This window comes from Athene noctua, chromosome 4 (genome assembly GCF_965140245.1).
Source record: "Athene noctua chromosome 4, bAthNoc1.hap1.1, whole genome shotgun sequence".
NCBI classification, from domain to species: domain Eukaryota; kingdom Metazoa; phylum Chordata; class Aves; order Strigiformes; family Strigidae; genus Athene; species Athene noctua.
The window spans coordinates 46,282,917-46,300,546 of NC_134040.1; the positions used below are offsets into that span (position 1 = coordinate 46,282,917).

At 36.8% G+C, this 17,630-nt stretch overlaps 2 protein-coding genes across 6 annotated transcripts in view; both read left to right on the forward strand.

Annotated features, from left to right (window-relative positions):
• PDE5A (phosphodiesterase 5A) overlaps positions 1 to 5,432 on the forward strand; it is a 142,677-nt gene extending 137,245 nt beyond the window's left edge. For all 5 annotated transcript variants that reach the window (XM_074905155.1, XM_074905153.1, XM_074905154.1 and 2 more), the window contains one exon: positions 22 to 5,432. In XM_074905155.1, the coding sequence (XP_074761256.1) occupies positions 22 to 159 (138 nt within the window). In that variant the 3' untranslated portion in view covers positions 160 to 5,432. The remainder of the gene's footprint in view (positions 1 to 21) is intronic.
• Positions 5,433 to 12,983: 7,551 nt separating this feature from the next.
• Positions 12,984 to 15,585, forward strand: FABP2 (fatty acid binding protein 2). Its single transcript, XM_074903908.1, has 4 exons — positions 12,984 to 13,050; positions 13,721 to 13,893; positions 14,483 to 14,590; positions 15,535 to 15,585. Exons 1-4 carry the CDS (start codon positions 12,984 to 12,986, stop codon positions 15,583 to 15,585), a joined length of 399 nt encoding a protein of 132 aa, XP_074760009.1.
• The last annotated feature ends 2,045 nt before the right edge of the window (positions 15,586 to 17,630 follow it).

The following is a 17,630-nucleotide window of genomic DNA, read 5'->3' on the forward strand; positions in this document are numbered from 1 at the left end:
CATGTTCTTAATTTATTTCAGGCTCTAACACATGTGTCGGAGGCCTGCTACCCTTTACTGGATGGCTGTAGAAAAAACAGGCAGAAATGGCAAGCCTTAGCTGAACAACAAGAGAAGAATCTGATTAATGGAGAAAGCAATCAAGCCAAGCGGAACTGAGATGCTGATTTAACAACCACAAGCTTAAGTTCACATAGAAAACATAGTAATAGGGGAGTACTGCATTTTGCTATACACTGTATGAATTTGGCTTATGTTTTGCCACTGCTGTATTATTTTCCACATTTCAAGATATAGCATGACCATGTATATGCCAAGTTTATATAAAGATAGTATGTTTCTTTTATTACATCTGATTGAGATGGAAAAAGATCTGCAAGGGTAGTTTTTGTTACCCTACTCCACAGAAAGGTACGAGTGCAGTTACTCAGCTGTCCCCAAGAGCCTATTACTTTATAGATGTATATAGTTGTTTAGTGATAATGTTGTGGCCAGTATCTTAAAGACTACTGCATTTTGCACCTTTTTTCCTCTTCCAGTCTTGCTGTGTTATGTTATAAAGGTAATGAGCAGTCTTGCCTGTTCTCTTCCCAGAGGTTCAGAGGAAAGGTTGGGACTGACTCTGAGGAGTCTAATCCACCATTGCTGTGCTAACCTCTTCCAGGAGACAGAACTGGGCTTCAAAGTGGAAGAGCTCCAGAATCTGTGCACCCAGTAGTTTTTTTCATACTAGAGGAATGCCTTAGCAAATGTCTTATATTTGGAGAAATTTTTAAAAGCCCTGTGAATTCCTAGGCAATGGGGGTCTTAGGAGTTTCGTGGTAGAAGTGTCATAATTATCCGTGAATAATGTAAACTGCTTGGAGACTGAAGAAATGTCACAACATAACTGACAGGCTGCCATGAAGGAATGGCTCCCATCGGAAGCTGCAAGAAGCACACAGAGAAATGGAAACTAAACAGGATCATTTTTATATGCTGGTTTTAACTTCATTTGGAAGTTGAATTTAACATCATCATAACCAACAGACTGAATCATGGGCAAGAAGAGGCAAAGATAATGTGACTGCAAGAGCAAGAGATGAAAATCTGAATCAGAATGATGCAGGAATGGCACACTTCTGGTGACTATCAAGGACTGATTCTTTAGGCCAGTGCTATGATGAAATGGCTATGACCACTCTGAAGAAAGTTTTTTTAAAAAAACTTTAAAGTTTAAGATCCTTTAAAAATCATTTTTGTCATTAGTTAATGTTAACAATGATCAATCACAATGTCTTAAAGAAGTAAGAAAAAAGAACACTGAACACGGAAAGCAAAAATAGCTCAGAATGCTACAGGGATTTGCCATTTGTGTATGGGGTATTAACATTCAGAAAATAAATCAGTTAACTTGCATTAGTTAAAAAAAAAAAAGTAACATTGATATTTTATTTAAATGATGACTAATAAAAATTGTTCTTAATTGGGAACCAATTCAAGAAAATACACACATTAGACAAACCCCAAAAGGGTAACACAAAGAGAGCACTATTCTTCGGGTAGACAGGACTAGGAGACTAATGTCAGCAGTCTAAGATTGGTTAGCAGTAGGTGTAATTTCGGCTGCACAGAGACACAGAAAATGCTACTTTTTTTTAATCTGTAGTAATAAATTTTCAGTTAAAATAGCAATAGTATTAGGCAAAAGTAATATATTTGGGCTTATACTTCAAAGTGTGGAAGTTGATTTCTAGCAGAGTAATCCAGAAAATTCTAGTTGGAAACTGCAATAAATTCTTCCCAGGAGATTATCAGTCCTCCCGTGTAAGAGCTGGGCAGAAAGACAATGAAAACAACCTTTTTCTTATCAGTCTCTGCATTTAGATAAACTATACCAGAATCTAACAAAAGATGAAGCAAATGTTTCAAAATGTTTGATGATACCAAGTTTCATAGTCAGGTTTTTTTAAAACATATAATAAGGCATTCTGATAGTCTGCAGCATTTCTGCCAACCTAAATTATTTGTCACTGATTTAATCCAATCTCAAACTTCTCTCATGACTAACAACAATATATTATTGCAGCTGAATTTGAAAACATTTTTCTACAAAAGTTTTTTCTTCCTGATTTTTTTTCCCCCAAATTTAAAAAAAAAAAAAAAGCATGGAATTCAACAATAATTAAGAATTTCAGGACTACTGTTATGCAGTGATACATATGTGTATTTGTACACATACACAGTACAATTATGTATGTAGTATGTCAAAGCTATGCAGAAAAATGACAGCAGCCTGCCCCCCCCCCCAAAAAAAAAAAAAATTAGGTATTTTTTGATAAATAGGAAGCTTTGCTTCAGGATTTGCAATAGTCCCTGTATATTATTTTCCTAAAATGCTTGAGATACTGAAATATAATTATTATGCTGATGAGAGACATATTGAATATAAATACAAGTAAAGTATATGTATATAAAGGTGTATTCTTGCTAGTATGGTTGAGACTGGTAATTCATGGTGACAACACAGCAAATCAATTATTGTGATATTACAGTATAGTGACATATCATTTACATTAAGATCCCAGTATTTCTTTGCTTTATTGTGTGTTCAGCAAATCTTTATTATGACATAAATTTACAACTACTACAAAGGAGTGCTGGATTCATATCTTTGTCTTGAAAAAAAATGGACATGATGTTGCGTTTTTTCAAAGGTTCACTCTAAAATGAACAGACTAATGGAGTATGTGCATATATTTAATTACATATCTGTACACATTTATTCCACAGAATCTCTTCCACTACAAAGATTGGAACATACATAGAAATACAGTTCCTAGTAAATAAACCATTTAAATGTCATAGTACACCTCTATCTGTATAATTTTCTACAAAACCAAACCCTTTAAACTACTGGTTTAAGAATCTTAAAGGCAGAGATTGCTGTACTTCATGAAATTCCAGTGATCAAATTGTTTATATAGTGTTCTACTCTGCCTGAAGGCAAAGTCAGAGTGTGCTGGTTTTGTCATAGCTTTGTGTGAACGGTTTGCAGAAATTACTTGTTCCTTTCGTAATGTAAATAGGTGACAATATGAAAAAAAGCCAGGCTGTTTTCTGCCTGAAATTCATTGCCTTCAGAATTCAACATTTTCAAACCCAGCTAGTGGATTACAGCCATGCAGCTGCCATTCATTTCATCATGAGTTACGTATCTAATTATTTTAGTCAGGTCTGAAATACATTCTCTCCAATTTATATTGTCTAGCTAAAGCAATCAGTGTGGATTATACAAGAAACAAGCTGAAATGGAGTTTATCACTTTGTCAGTTCAGTCTTAAGTTCATTAAAGCCATTATGAAATTTGATATTTAAGTCTTCAGGTACAGAATTTGTCTCACTATTTTGTAATATTTGTCTCAGTGAAGACATGTAAGTCAGGATCCTACTTGTTCTCAGACACGGACATATTTTTTTTAAAAGTCACTTTAGCACAGTTTAAGGCTTAAAGTACAGTTTTCTTTCTGATTTTGTTCCCCTTCTGAAAAAATTACTTATCATACATATTAACTTACACAAAATTACTGATTAACCCTACCTCTTCCCCTTAAAATAACAGTGAAGCTCCTAAACTGTAGGTAGTATTCTTTTCCAACAAATTAGTCACAGGTCCACTATCAGCTGTAGAATGTCTAGGTTTTCTATTATCTCACACAATAAAGGAGGGGAAAATATGTTGATTTTCAAGATGGTATTGATTTTTCATTAGTTTAAAGTTAAGAGCAGATTACTCTCATGTCATCACTGAATACAACTGGGCTAGTGATGAAAGTGAATAATCTATTCCATTGATGACCAGCTGATCTCCCTTTAGAAGAGAGAGGACTGAAGCCTCATTTTACACATCACCCTCTGACAGCTGTGCATGTGTAAAGATAAAACTTTTGAATGCATTTTATCTGATAGTGGCATAAACTGAAAAAAACCAGAACACTGTCTAATTAATATACAAGATTTTTCAAAATTATTAAGTAGCTGAATTTCTAACCCATTATACAGAAAGATTATGAAGAGTCAGATCTAGCCTCTTAAAATTGGGGCATGTTCCCCAAGTGATCTGTTTGGTGACCCCTTGTGGTTATGCATAAGAAGATAGAGTTTTGATTTAAAAAATGGCTCATCATAATAAATTCATGCATTTTTAAAGGTTTTATAGAGAGCTAGTATTTCAGGCAAATTTATACATTAGCTTTAGTTACGAGTCTTGTCTCTGTGATGCTGCAATTTCTTCTTCATGTCAAATCACATGCAGTTTACATTCCACAAGGTTTCAGCTTTATTTCACAGTTCCCTGCTGTACTTCTTCAGGGACTTGCACTAATTTGAAAGATAAGCTTGTACATTGGAGCTTGAATAAAAAAATTAGTTTGGCCAGAATATGATAAATAATGAGTGCTGGATTTTTTAGTTTAGACTTTCACAGGAACAAGAAAGAAACATCACAGAATCTGGCCTGGTAAATTAGTGACACTTGCTAAATACAGCAAATTGTGACAGCAAGGTATTTTATCTTTGTCTTTGCTAGATGAATGGAAATTGCATGGGAAAGTTTATTTTCCACATAAAGAAGTTTGTTTCCATAGAGAAACTCATATCTAAGTACCACTGTTTGTAAATGTATATTTATGTGACAATGCTATATAATAGCTAGCTTCCACTAACTTTCACAGCATGAGCTTGTCATGCCAGGGCCCATATGAAGTCAATTATATGATCCCCATTTATCTCAGTGGGAGCTGGATTGAGCTATATAGAGAGTGAAAGAATGGGTCAAATCCACCTTTATACATATAAAGAGGGACCAAACTCTTACCCTTGGTAACACCTGCTTCACCTGCTCTTTGCTGTATTCAGCTATTCCTGCTGATGCCCAAGGTACTTTTACAGATGTAACTGAGTTAGAATTTGAGCCCTCTCTGTATTCACATGGCAGACACCTGCATGTGTTTCCTAAAGAATGTAGTGTGAAATGCACTGTAAATAGTTTAAATCTACATTTCTATTATAGTTTAATAAAAATCTTAATCACAGTCACTAGCCACTGAGTTTGTCCATTTGTATTCTTTTATCTTTTAAAAATATCTGAACAAATACATAGTTTCTGGGCACAGTATTTTTTTACTAGTTTAAGGGGGTTACTCTGTATATTATGTTTTGCCTTTAAGCAGTATTAAAGTCTTCTGAATGTGTTCTTACTTGCTTCTGTCCTATGATTACTTAGTAAAACTAGTTACATTACTTAAGAGAATCATTAGTCCTACTTACTGTACAGTTGATAGAGAATAGAGTCAGGTTATTTTCTATGGTCAGATTGCTGCTTATTACTTATTCCCTCATTCTTCTCTTTGTACTGTTTTCCTGCTTTTTAAAATAAAAAGGACAATGTCAAAGTTTACTGTTTGTTAATTAATACTACCGAGGTTGAATTTTCAACACCTCACTGTTCCCAGATTCCAATCATTGCTTCGTAATTTTATATTTTATAATAACTTCTCTAGGTCCCAGAAATCCTGAAGACAAAACCTCTACTATTAATATCAAGATACTTATAGCATACTACTGAGATGAGCCAGTGGTAAAAGTACTTGTCGTTTAAAAACAGCAAAAAATAATTCACTGCTACTAACCACTAGAGAGCACTGCAGCTACACTTACTAGCTGGGAACTGTCAGAAACCAATTTATTTATTGGATAAGCGGAACTGCCAAATACCACTGTTACACAGATCCATCCTCATCCTCTAGCCCCAGATATCAATTCCTAGGGTTGCGTGAAAGAGAGATGGAATAGTCAACCCAGTGACATCAAACAAAACTGTGAAAAAATTATTTTTGTCAACAAAAGCCTCATCACGTGCAAAACTGCTGATCCTAGAAGTAATTCTAGACCAGTGGGCTTCTTGGCAATTTCTGGTTTTTGCCTATTAGTTTCTCCACAGCAACACTTCTGGGTTGACTTTTTTTAGCTCTAGGCAAAACCAAAAAGTATGTACAACCCTGACAAACAACAGTCCCATTCAAAAAGTTATGAAGGGCTAGATTTAGTTCAGCACAAAACACAAGCACTGTTTGTCTGAACCAACGGCAGTTTATGAGTTCAACTGAACAACTGTCTATGTATATCTACACATATCAGGTGACCATTGGCTGTTGGGACTACAACCTTTCCAGCCCACTCACCAACCTCGCTGGGCTCCTGCTTAGACTTCACTGGCCTACTGAATGTGTGAATTCATTTCTGAGGACCGGTGCAGTTTTCAACAGGAGTCCTGGAATACATTTCTTACCCAGCCCAGAAAATAATATAACTTTGAACGAGGCCATTTTTATTGAAGAGATGAAAAAGAATATTACACTTGGTCTTTCACATCTTGCACAACTATGATGCCTTTTTAACAAATGGAAAAGACAATAACTCCTTCCTCCAGCCATATTTTTAGTTTCAGTGATGACAGCTATTGCTGACGTGCATTTCACATTCCTGTGAAATCTCACCCTTTAAGTTTTTTGGAAATAATTCAAATGTGTGAGTTTGTTACAGTAGTAAGTTTTAGGACCTAAATTTATGGAATCTGACAGCCATCGAGTTTTTTAGCCCTTCAGAGAAGAGTAGCCTTTCTTAGCATGTACAGAACTTTAGAACTTCAATTTCAGTTGAAAAATACCACAAATTATAAACACAGTAAATTTTCACTTCGGTATTTGCAATTCAGAATTTTGAAATACCTAGCTGCATGTTTTCTCCCCATTATTCCAAAGCTCTTATTTTATTTAACATGAAAGTTTATTTGTACACTTCCTGAGAGATTGAACTGTTTGCCGAACAGCTGCATTATTTTCTGTTCTGAATCTGTACTATTAAGATAAAATCCTCGTTCCTGCTGATATATGAGGATAATCAATTCAATCACAGACTGCTACTAGCCACCCAGTGGTTCATAATGGCTGATAAAATAGATCTCTACTTTAGATGGGTTTCTTTCATTTAACATCATCAAAGTTCTTTAACAAAAACTAGGACTAAAATCCATGGCTAAATCATACCACTAGTATACACAATACATCCACATATAGGCATTTATTCCAAATCCTTTTTTGCAGCAGTTAATCAAGTCACTGGCACATTATTTTATGATATGTATGACTTTAATGGACAGGAAGTTCATTTTACATGTAAGTAGAGGGGTCAACTTGATCAAGGTCACATAAAAAGTCCATTTCCGAGCTGAAAATAGAACCAGGATCCAGGTGACCATTCTGCTTTCATGTGAAACATGAAGAAAAGAATTTTGTCTTGAAGCCATCTTTTCCTTTTGGATATACAAATATTTAAATATATGAGCCATATAGGGTGCTCTCTTGCTATTATGCTGAGCTCAGAAAAACTCTGAAGCTCGCTATTTTGCAGATGAGATTAGATTCGAGTCACTAATCCAGATAATCACAATAATCTTTGGTGGAGTTTGGAGCTGTATCATAATCAAGGGCAAAAGTGTACGATCAGCAAATAGCTATGTTGAAATGAACTAAAAGGCCAGTTTAAATTTTGGAGAAAACAAAAAGTCCAGTGCAGACTTTCAATACCGTACATTGTTAGTTCGTTGGACTGTAACTCAACCCCACCCTTTGATCACATTTCATATTCTGAACAAAAAGAAACTACTTCCCTAAATTTGCCTTCTACTAAGTATTTGCCTGGAAAATACAGGAAAAGAGTATTAAGATATACATTTACATACCTTAGATAAGCCTGATAAAAAGCCCTGTGGGTCAACTGACATATCAGCCTCTATGTGACAAGTGACAAATGAGACTAATACTCAGATATGTATAACCTTTTCTGGAAAAGCACACTTGTTTTTATTGGCAATTGGTCACTGTCACCCTCTTGTCATTGAAACGAGGCTAGACTCTACTATTCTAGGTAATCCTAGGATGCATTTTAGCATGCAGTAAGAAATTATGTAAATACCAGGGTTGTAATTGCTTTAAGAAAATCCTGCATTTTGCTTCTAAATTTTTTTAACCTGGAGCTTATTAGCTCATGCACTTCAGTTCTCTCCAATAATCAACTCTCAACAACGTGCAGCACTTTATGGATCAGAGCCATTACACAGAAATTAAAAAGGAGTGTGCACAGACACCTAAGAGTAAGTTTTAAGATCCACAGCCCACTACTAACTAATCAGACAAATCGATCTATTCTCACTGGAAATTTCTAAATAATCTTCAAATGTTGAATCTTCATGTTGAACAGACTGAGTATTAGCAGCATCCAGGAGATTCTCCTTGAACCAAAATAAAATCAGAAACTCAGAAAACAGGCAGCAGAAATAGGACAAAATCTAGCTCAATTATGATCTAATCCTGCTGCAATACATCCAATTACAATAGGTACTTTGAAATTATTTATCCAAGAGATGGCATTAGTTAGGCTCCATCAAGATCCTTGTTGCTAGGCCACGCATAGTTATGCTAGAGTTGGCTTTACTCGTGTAGAACTATTGATTTATGGTATCAATATAAAGTTGAGTATTGTGATTTAAATGCTTAGCGCCCAAGCATCTTTGCGATCCATCCCAAGACATACAGAAGAATCATGCTGTAGAAAACATGCGTAAACACGGCCAAATCAGTTCACAACTACCTGACAGAAACCAGTTAATCTGCATGGTTTTAACAGGGATTCATCTCTCTCTTAATATATAATACTATATGTAATAATATTTACATGAGTATATTAAGTTTATGCTGGCACCTAGCCATTATCACTCCATGGTAAAGCCAAATTCTACTGTCCTAGCTAATTTTAGACAGAACAACCTGAAGACAAGCCACAAAACAATAAACAGGATGAACGAATATAACCCACTGCAAAAGTATTGTTGTCACCCTGATCTTTGGAACCTCATTGTCAATTATCATCATAATACAGCCTAGTATGATTATCACAGACTGGCATGGTGAGATTCGCATGACCATATAAGTTAATAATTTATTTCCATCCACCTCATTTAAAGATCAAGCTTCAAAGTTAATGTTTGTCCATTTCCAGTGTTCTGAAGTTGGCACACTGAAGAAAGCCATGAAGCCAAGATTACACACCCTTAGCTTTCATGACTTTCATGCAACTAGCAATACTAAAAACCAAGTTTTTCAATGCACCATCTAAACAAAAAAGTAGTTTTGAAAACCAGACATGGAAGAGGTAGACAGAAGAAGAAAAAAGGTTGTGGAATATTCCAACATTAAAAAAAAAATCTATAAAAGCAATTTTAATTATAATTTTAGAAGGAAACCCAGCTTTTAGAGGAACTCGACTGTGAATGAAGGGTATATCATATGATTCGAGTACATGTAAGGAAACCAGAGTCAGATTTGAGTCTGTTAATAGTCCTAAATAACTCGCGTAAATTGTGAGAGATTAAAAAGATAGTTGCTTGTTCTAGCACTGACATTCCATCGGACCTCAGAGAAGAACAGTTCTTTATGCTGTCAGTGCTACATCAACATAGAGAGACTATGAAACTCATTAATATTGACCACCTGTGGGGATCCTTACTTAACTGACAGATCTGTGGGGCTGATCTGAACAGGATCCTAAGGATTCATGCCCAGTGAAAAGAAATGTTAAGGAAAGGAAAAATGGGACAGAAATGGAGCAACAAGCTTTGATGTGAAATTCAAGACCCAGCTACTCGCTGCTCCCATGGTGAAAAGGTTTGGAGTTGGCTGGTTAGCCTGACTTCTGAGGGAGACCAAAGAATCAGAAGTGGGGAAAGGCAAGTTGTGAGATAACTGACTGAAAAAGCGCATCTGAGAGATCTTCCTGTTAGTTGAGGACTTGATCCAGAAGATGCTCCCTGTTTTTTAAGGTTCAGAAAAACTGCTGAAGTAAGTTTTATGTAGAAATTCATACTTAACTTGCAGAATGTCACTACTCTGAGTTATTTTTTCAGAGGTTAAGGATAGATTGAATTCAAATGAGGAAAGTAATCAGTAACACTGGTTCTGTTTAAACATATAAACACTACTTCAGATACCTTATCATTTCTTAAATGAAATGAATCATTAGGTTCTTCAAGAGAATGCTGAACCCACCTAAAAAGTAGAAAAGCTTTCTTGAAATGCTCAAAATAAAAGGTAATTTCCAATTTGTTAGATTCATAGATTTCAAATATGTGAATAATTCACATTCAGGCCTCAATTTTCTACTGGATACAGAAGAAGTGGTACAAAAATTGCACTGTGCCACTGTCAGAAAGAACCCTCTGCAAAGACTGTAAAGAGAGTTAATGATTTTGTTAAGCAACAATAAAATGAATGAACTATAACCAGACACTGGGTATTTTTGTGTATGTATATATACTAAATAAATAATATAGATTGACAATGATAACTACAAAGGTCAAGATACACTCCAATGCAATAAAAATAGATAATCTGACTAACAGAAACTCATTTTGCCCATTTTCTGAGATGGCTGAAGGGTAAGATGGGCATCCATGAACAGCACAGCACCGCACACAGGCTGACAGATTTTGAGACACTGAGTTTGGATTCACCAACATACTAACATAACTATTCATCTTCCATGTTATTGTTGGCTTATTTTTACCCAGTTCCAATTACAAGGGCTAGCATGGATTATTTCCCTAAGTCTAATGTCTTGCCTGTACCTGACAGTGCTCCAGTTCACAGTGAGATGCAGTATTTCAATTCTTTCCTTCACAAAAGGTGTTAATTCTGGAAATCCAGTATTTATTATATAGAGGCAGGGGTTTTTTCTACAAAAAATTATACCTACTTCTTTGCAAATTTTATTTTAGAACTTTCATGTAAGCCAAGGTGATAAAAAACTGCATGAAAATGTAGGAAGAAACTGCATGTAAAAACTATATAATGAGACCTAAATGGTGTTGTTAAATATGTATTGTGAGGTGAGGTACTTCCCTCACTGCCATTAAGAGTAAACAGCTTGAACACCTTCCATCTGGCAGGTTGCTTTACCCTACAAGGCAGGAAAATAAGAGGTAGGAAAAGGAAAGAACAGGTAGCTAGTACAGGAGAGTGGCAGGCTCTGCTTCTTCCTAGTCTTAGAGAAAAAAAGGCATTTCTAAGATGGAAGACCATGGCTTTGAGGAAAACAAACAACAGCAACTGGAACAGTGGAAGACAAGAGGACAAGAAAAGGACATGTGTCCACAACCCCAATCCTTGTCACCTGCAGGTGGACCTTCCCACCTAGAACAGGGACATGTCTGTGGGTTCCTGCTCTCCCAGCTGCAGCTGCACTGGCTCACCAGGTTAGTGATCCAACATGTTCGGCGTGATCCCATGCTGGGGGTACTGTGCCCTCACAGCAACCATTCATTTGGCAAATGAGATTCTTCATATTCCCTACTCCTCCCCACACAGTTTAGGCAAAACTCCCAGGTTTGAAACATCTGCTGTGTAACAGGAGGTGGCTCACTTCAAATTAAATTAATTAGGAAACATTAATAAAAGGATGTCTGTTGGCACATCCAAAATAACCTCTGCAAATTACTGCTGGGAGAGTAGAACTGGAACAGTTGTAGTTGGAAACATGAGGTTCACAGACTAGCTTGCACCAAATCCCATCTTTCAAAAGACCAAAGGGTCTGGAAAAGTTAATTTGAATTCTAATGCATGGTCAGCTTCTAGTACTCTGTTTTGGCTGCAAGTATGGCACCTTTCCCTCTATCACTTGCAACAATATGAACCTAAATTCTGTTTTCTTTTCATCAAGTGAGAAATACTTGAGCTATTTTTCCTCTCCAGTCTGTTAGCCAGATTAATATTCAAAATGAAGCTGACTGGAGTGAAAAGTCACACTATTGTGGTATCGCTAGCAAAGTTCTAAATTTATAGTTACACTTCAATAAAACCTCTTGTTCCAGGCTGCAATCCATAGATATACAAGATAATGATAACATGAGTCACTGTTAAAATTTGGTGAGTACAGACCATAGCAAAATCCAATTGGGCTTTCAGGGTTTACCTTTACATTTTGAAGCTAAAAGATAGCAAAACTGATGCCATCCATATGAACAGAATGTTTATAACCCTAAACTTGTCAAAATCAAAACTGAGTCAATAGTTTTGCTCAGTTTCAAGTAGCACCAATTAGAGGGGAAGGGGAGGGGGAGAGTCAGGGAAGACTCACATTCTTCATTATGCTTGAACAGACAAAATCTGGAACCTATGGAAATCAACCACATCAGGTAAATTCACTTAGCTGCATGAACATCATCTTCTGTTGCAGGAATGGGTTAGATGCACATAACATTCACTGATGTGTTATACTGAAGGAAATTTGTACAAACTGCTCAGAATTTGAACTATATATTAAAGCGTGAGCACATGAATACAGAATATCATCCCAAGTTTCATAGCTCATCACTAGACTAGAAGCGAGTGGATGGTTTTCTGAAACAACCTGCAGACATTCAGTAAATTCTCTGCCCCATGCTTATTATGTTAAGCAGAACAGATTCTACCAAATTATAACAGACCAAGTAGAGATTTGTATTTCGTTACAAAGCTTCGTTACAAGCACGAAGATACAACAGAAATGGAAAACGTCAAGAAATTTTCTTAGTCTAATTATTGCTTTTACTAGATACCTGATTTTTACTACAACTCAAATATGGTGAATATAATGAATGGATTAGCAATTCTTTATTAAGATGAGAAATAAAGATACCGTTGTTATTGGGGGGCAATAAGGGAGAGATTCAGCAAGCAGTGTGGTCACAATTGGAAATCTGATTACAGTAAACTTCTCCTTGAAAAGATCAGTGCATCAGTTGAGCTTTAGTCAGCCACATCATCCTGTAAATTGCTTTCAAGATAAGCTAGTACATAAATTCTCTTTGCAAAGATATGTTACTTCAGAACAGTCCTCCTACAGACAGAGACATGGCATTTGACGGTACTTGGAAAATAGACAGAAATGAAAACTATGAAAAGTTCATGGAGGCAATGGGTAAGTCTTACTTTTCCAATGCTTTCTACAAGAATAATACCAATGTGGCTGGATACAAACATGAGCTGTCTGTGAACTACCTTCTGACTAGGCTGTCCTTGTGCTGTTTGCTGCTCTGCCCTTACATAGTGTACTGCATGTATTTTCGAATGGTTCCATGATGAGGAGGGGGGTGAAGATACTGGGAAATGTTCTGATTAATTATATTATGTTAAGCTTAAGAAACTTAACTAGCTTCTGCAGATTTATTTCAGCAGAGGAAAGAATCTCTAAATCTACATTTGAGGAAAAGGCTCAGAGAATTTGAATTATGAACTTTAAGCAGAATTCTATAGCAGGAATACTATTTTGATAACGTGAAACTAGTTTGAAAATTACATGGGGTGGAAATCATCATTCTTCAATTTTATATAAACACATGATTCAAATAATTTTAACATCCTGATACTTACTTTTTAGAAACTGTAAGTTATATGGATATAAACATAAACATTCCAGTTGGACAGTGGTTCGTATTATATCTGTACTGGTGAAAAAGGCCTCAATAAAAAGTGAAAGAGAATACAAATTTGGGTCAGAATGCTGGTCATCTGACCACATAAAAGTCACCTATAAAGAGACAGATAAGATGCTTTAGGACCTTTTTTCTGATTGATATTGATTTTTCTAGGTATTAATGTGATGAAAAGAAAGTTAGGAGCCCACGATAATCTGAAGATCACTATTAAACAAGATGGAAACAAATTTACTGTCAAAGAATCAAGCACCTTCCGTAACATAGATATTGAATTCACTCTGGGAGTCAATTTTGAGTACAGTCTGGCTGATGGGACTGAACTTACTGTAAGAGAATTTTAATATAATTATGTATTTATTATATGTTAATAAGTTTACAAAGTACATTTTCCAGATGAATGACTTGTCTTCCTTTTTTTCAATTTACATTTTACTTTTAAAGTGTGACTGTCCAGGAATGCTTGTAGCTTATATACAAAACCGCAAGGTAGTCTTAACTCTTAATGGTTTAACACTGTACCCTGAAACTCAGGGTTCCATAGAATGCCCCAAAAGCCGATTATGTGGCAATTTCACATGATAAAATCCAGGTGATTGCAATTTTACTTCTTATAACATTCAAGTACACCACCTAGAGTGTAGTATGGGTATTTATAAGAAATTACTTTTTTTCTGTTGATACAATTAATTAAAATAAGGTGTACTGAGCACTAAAAAAATCTAGCTTGACTGTTATGCAATTAAATAAACTAGTGGTTTTGTTAAAATTTTATTTTTACAGCCTTTCCATCGATGTGCAAAAAAGCATTATTCCACTGTTTGAATGTTTTCTTAGTTTTAAGCATTCCTGCAGTCTTTAAATCAAATCAGTGTCATATCTATTGCAAAATATGAGGCCTTTTTTTTCCCATTATAGGGTTCTTGGAACATGGAAGGAAATAAACTTGTAGGAACATTCACTAGGAAAGATAATGGAAAAGTACTCACAGCACACAGAGAAATCGTAGGTGAAGAACTTGTTCAGGTGAGTTAAGCAGTCACATACAACTTTACAAAGTAATGAACTGAAAAAGTTTTAAAAGCTCTTTTTCAACTAGGAAGTATTTTCTTCAAGTCAAATAATTTAATTTATCTTTAGTTAAAATTCTCAAGTCGCGTAATCTATCAAAATTTAAAACTTTAAAATAAACCTTCCAATCTGTGATTTTTACATTTTTCTACCCACGTGAACTGTATCTTATCATGCTGAAGTGTGTGAATACAAGCTGTATACAGGAGTTATATATCGATATAGATATATACACTATGTAGATATTTTCTGACTGAAGGCCCTTTTCCAAGTGTCTGCCTTACCACAGGAGCTTACTACAGGGTAATGTTGTCAATGGCTGATAACTGCCCTTTTAAAACAAAGTTTGGGATTGGGGCAGGGATGATGGTACAGAGGGGTAAATTTGAGACAAAAGGGAAATGTTTCACAGCTCTACAGTAAAGCCAGAAACTGAAGTGAACTGTAATGCTTTAAGATCCTCTCTGCTAATGGATCACAAGCTTCTTAAAAGAATAAATTAAAAACCCCAAACTTATGGACAGGTATGAGATCTGAGATATCAAAAACATGCAGTCCAACCCTTCAGTGCTTCTTCACACTTCTAATAAAAGCAGTCACATGGGTGAAACTTCTTAAGCAGTGGTATTGGGAATATGACACTTCAACACTTGGGTTTTTTCTGAAGCTCCCAAAAGCTGTCCCACGGTGGTTCCAATGTTTGCATAGAGAATTTATGCCTATTGACAACAGGCTGTTTTCCTTATGTTCCTTTCCTCAGAGCCTGCACAAGGGCTGGTAGGCCCCACACAGACACCAGTCACAATTAATTAAATCACTATTGACCATCTCTCAATAGCAGCTGTGAAATGAAACTTTGTAGGAGCAGCCACTGATTTTTCTTATTAATTTCTTAACAGACCTATGTATATGAAGGAGTTGAAGCCAAGAGAATCTTCAAAAGGGGCTAAGTACTTCACCCAGAACAGCACCAGAATCAAAAAAGAAAAAAAGACCATTTCTACATATCTTCTGTTTTGGTTTTTTTTTTTCCTTTTATGCCCTCACAGCACCTCCTAAATGGCAATTACTTAGCCCTGTTGAAAACACAGGCTAATTCCTTGTTTACTGTTTTGCCTTGAATAAACAAAATCCAATTACAGTTTGATACAAATGCTAAAATGTTATTTGTACCAAGTCCTACCTGAGTGCCATACTATAAAAGGCAGCAGAAACTACTTTCTATAAGCAGAACTTAAGTATTATTTGCACTGGTCCTCAAATAGCAACTTAGTTTCCTTACCATAATATTTATATCAATAAACAGTTTCTCCATGTATTGAATATTGTGTAATAAGGCTGGCAAAACCTAAAAGAAACCTGACAACAGCCATGTCTCTAAGTCTATTCTATGTAAATATAAATATGGAATAAACATAAAATATATCATGCTCACATCAATAGGAATGATATAAAACACATAATGATGATATACAGATATCTCACATAATTCCATTGTATTTGTTTCTAAAAGTAAACCTATGCTTTTAAACACGAAAATTTTGAGTTGTTCCAATTTATTAATCACAGAATGGTCTGGGTTGGAAGGGACCTTAAAGATCATCCAGTTCTAATCCCCTGACACGGGCAGGGACACCTTCCCCCAGCCCAGGTTGCTCCAAGCCCCGTCCAACCCGGCCTGGAACACTGCCAGGGAGGGGGCAGCCACAGCTGCTCTGGGAAACCTGTGCCAGTGTCTCACCACACTCACAGGGAAGAATTTCTTCCTTGTATCTAATCTTAATCTACTCTCAGTTTAAAACTGTTACCCATCATCCTATCATTCCACTCCCTGATGCAGAGTCCCTCCCCACCTTTCCTGTAGCCCCTTTCAGTACTGGGAGGCCGCTGTAAGGTGCCCCCAGAGCCTTCTCTTCTCCAGGCTGAACAACCCCAACTCTCTCAGCCTGTCCTTATAAGGGAGGTGCTCCAGCCCCTGATCATCTTCGTGGCCTCCTCTGGACCTGCTCGAGCAGGTCCATGTCCTTCTTCTGTTGGGGGGCCCAGAGCTGGACACAGCACTGCAGGTGGGGTCTCACAAGAGCAGAGTAGAGGGGGAGAATCCCCTCCCTCGACCTGCTGGCCACACTGCTCTGGATGCAGCCCAGGATGTGGTTGGCTTTCTGGGCTGTGAGTGCACATTGCTGGCTCACAGTCAGTTTTCCATCCATTATAATACCCTCAAATCCTTCTCCACAGGGCTGCTCTCAATCCGCTCATCACTCAGTCTGTGTTTGTGCTTGGGATTGCCCACCTTGGGATTGCCCACTCTTCCAGCCTGTCCAGGTCCCTCTGGATGAATCCCTTCCCTCCAGCGTGTCGACCGCACCTCACAGCTGGCAAACTTGCTGAGGGTGCACTCAGTCCCACTGTCCCTGTCGACAACAAAGATGTTAAACAGCACTGGTCCCAACACCGACCCCTGAGGAACATCACTCATCACTGATCTCCACTTGGACATTGAGCTGTTGACTGCAACTGCAATTGCAACTGTCCAGCCAATTCCTTATCCACCAAGCAGTCCATCCATCAGAACCATGTCTCTCCAATTTAGAGACAAAAATGTCGTGTGGGACACCCTGTCATAGAAGGCCACCAAATTTGTCAGGCATGATTTGCCCTTCGTGAATCCATGTTGGCTGTCACCAATCACTTCATTTTCCATGTGCCCTAGCAGAGTTTCCAGGAGGATCCGCTCCATCCTCTCACAGAGGTGAGACCTGACTAACTGAATCCTCTCTTAGCCTGTGTTTTTGTGGTCTTCAGCATCTCATAGCTCCCTCTACTGCCAAAATGCTCTCATGTTGCAAAGAGTATTCGAGTTAGGAGTAGTACAGATGACCCTTCTTGATGACTTTGGATTTCCTCCCCCAAATACTTATTGTATGCAATTTCCAGTGTAGATATTTTTTATATAATCATCTTCCAGTGGATAGATATACCATATATATTGCAA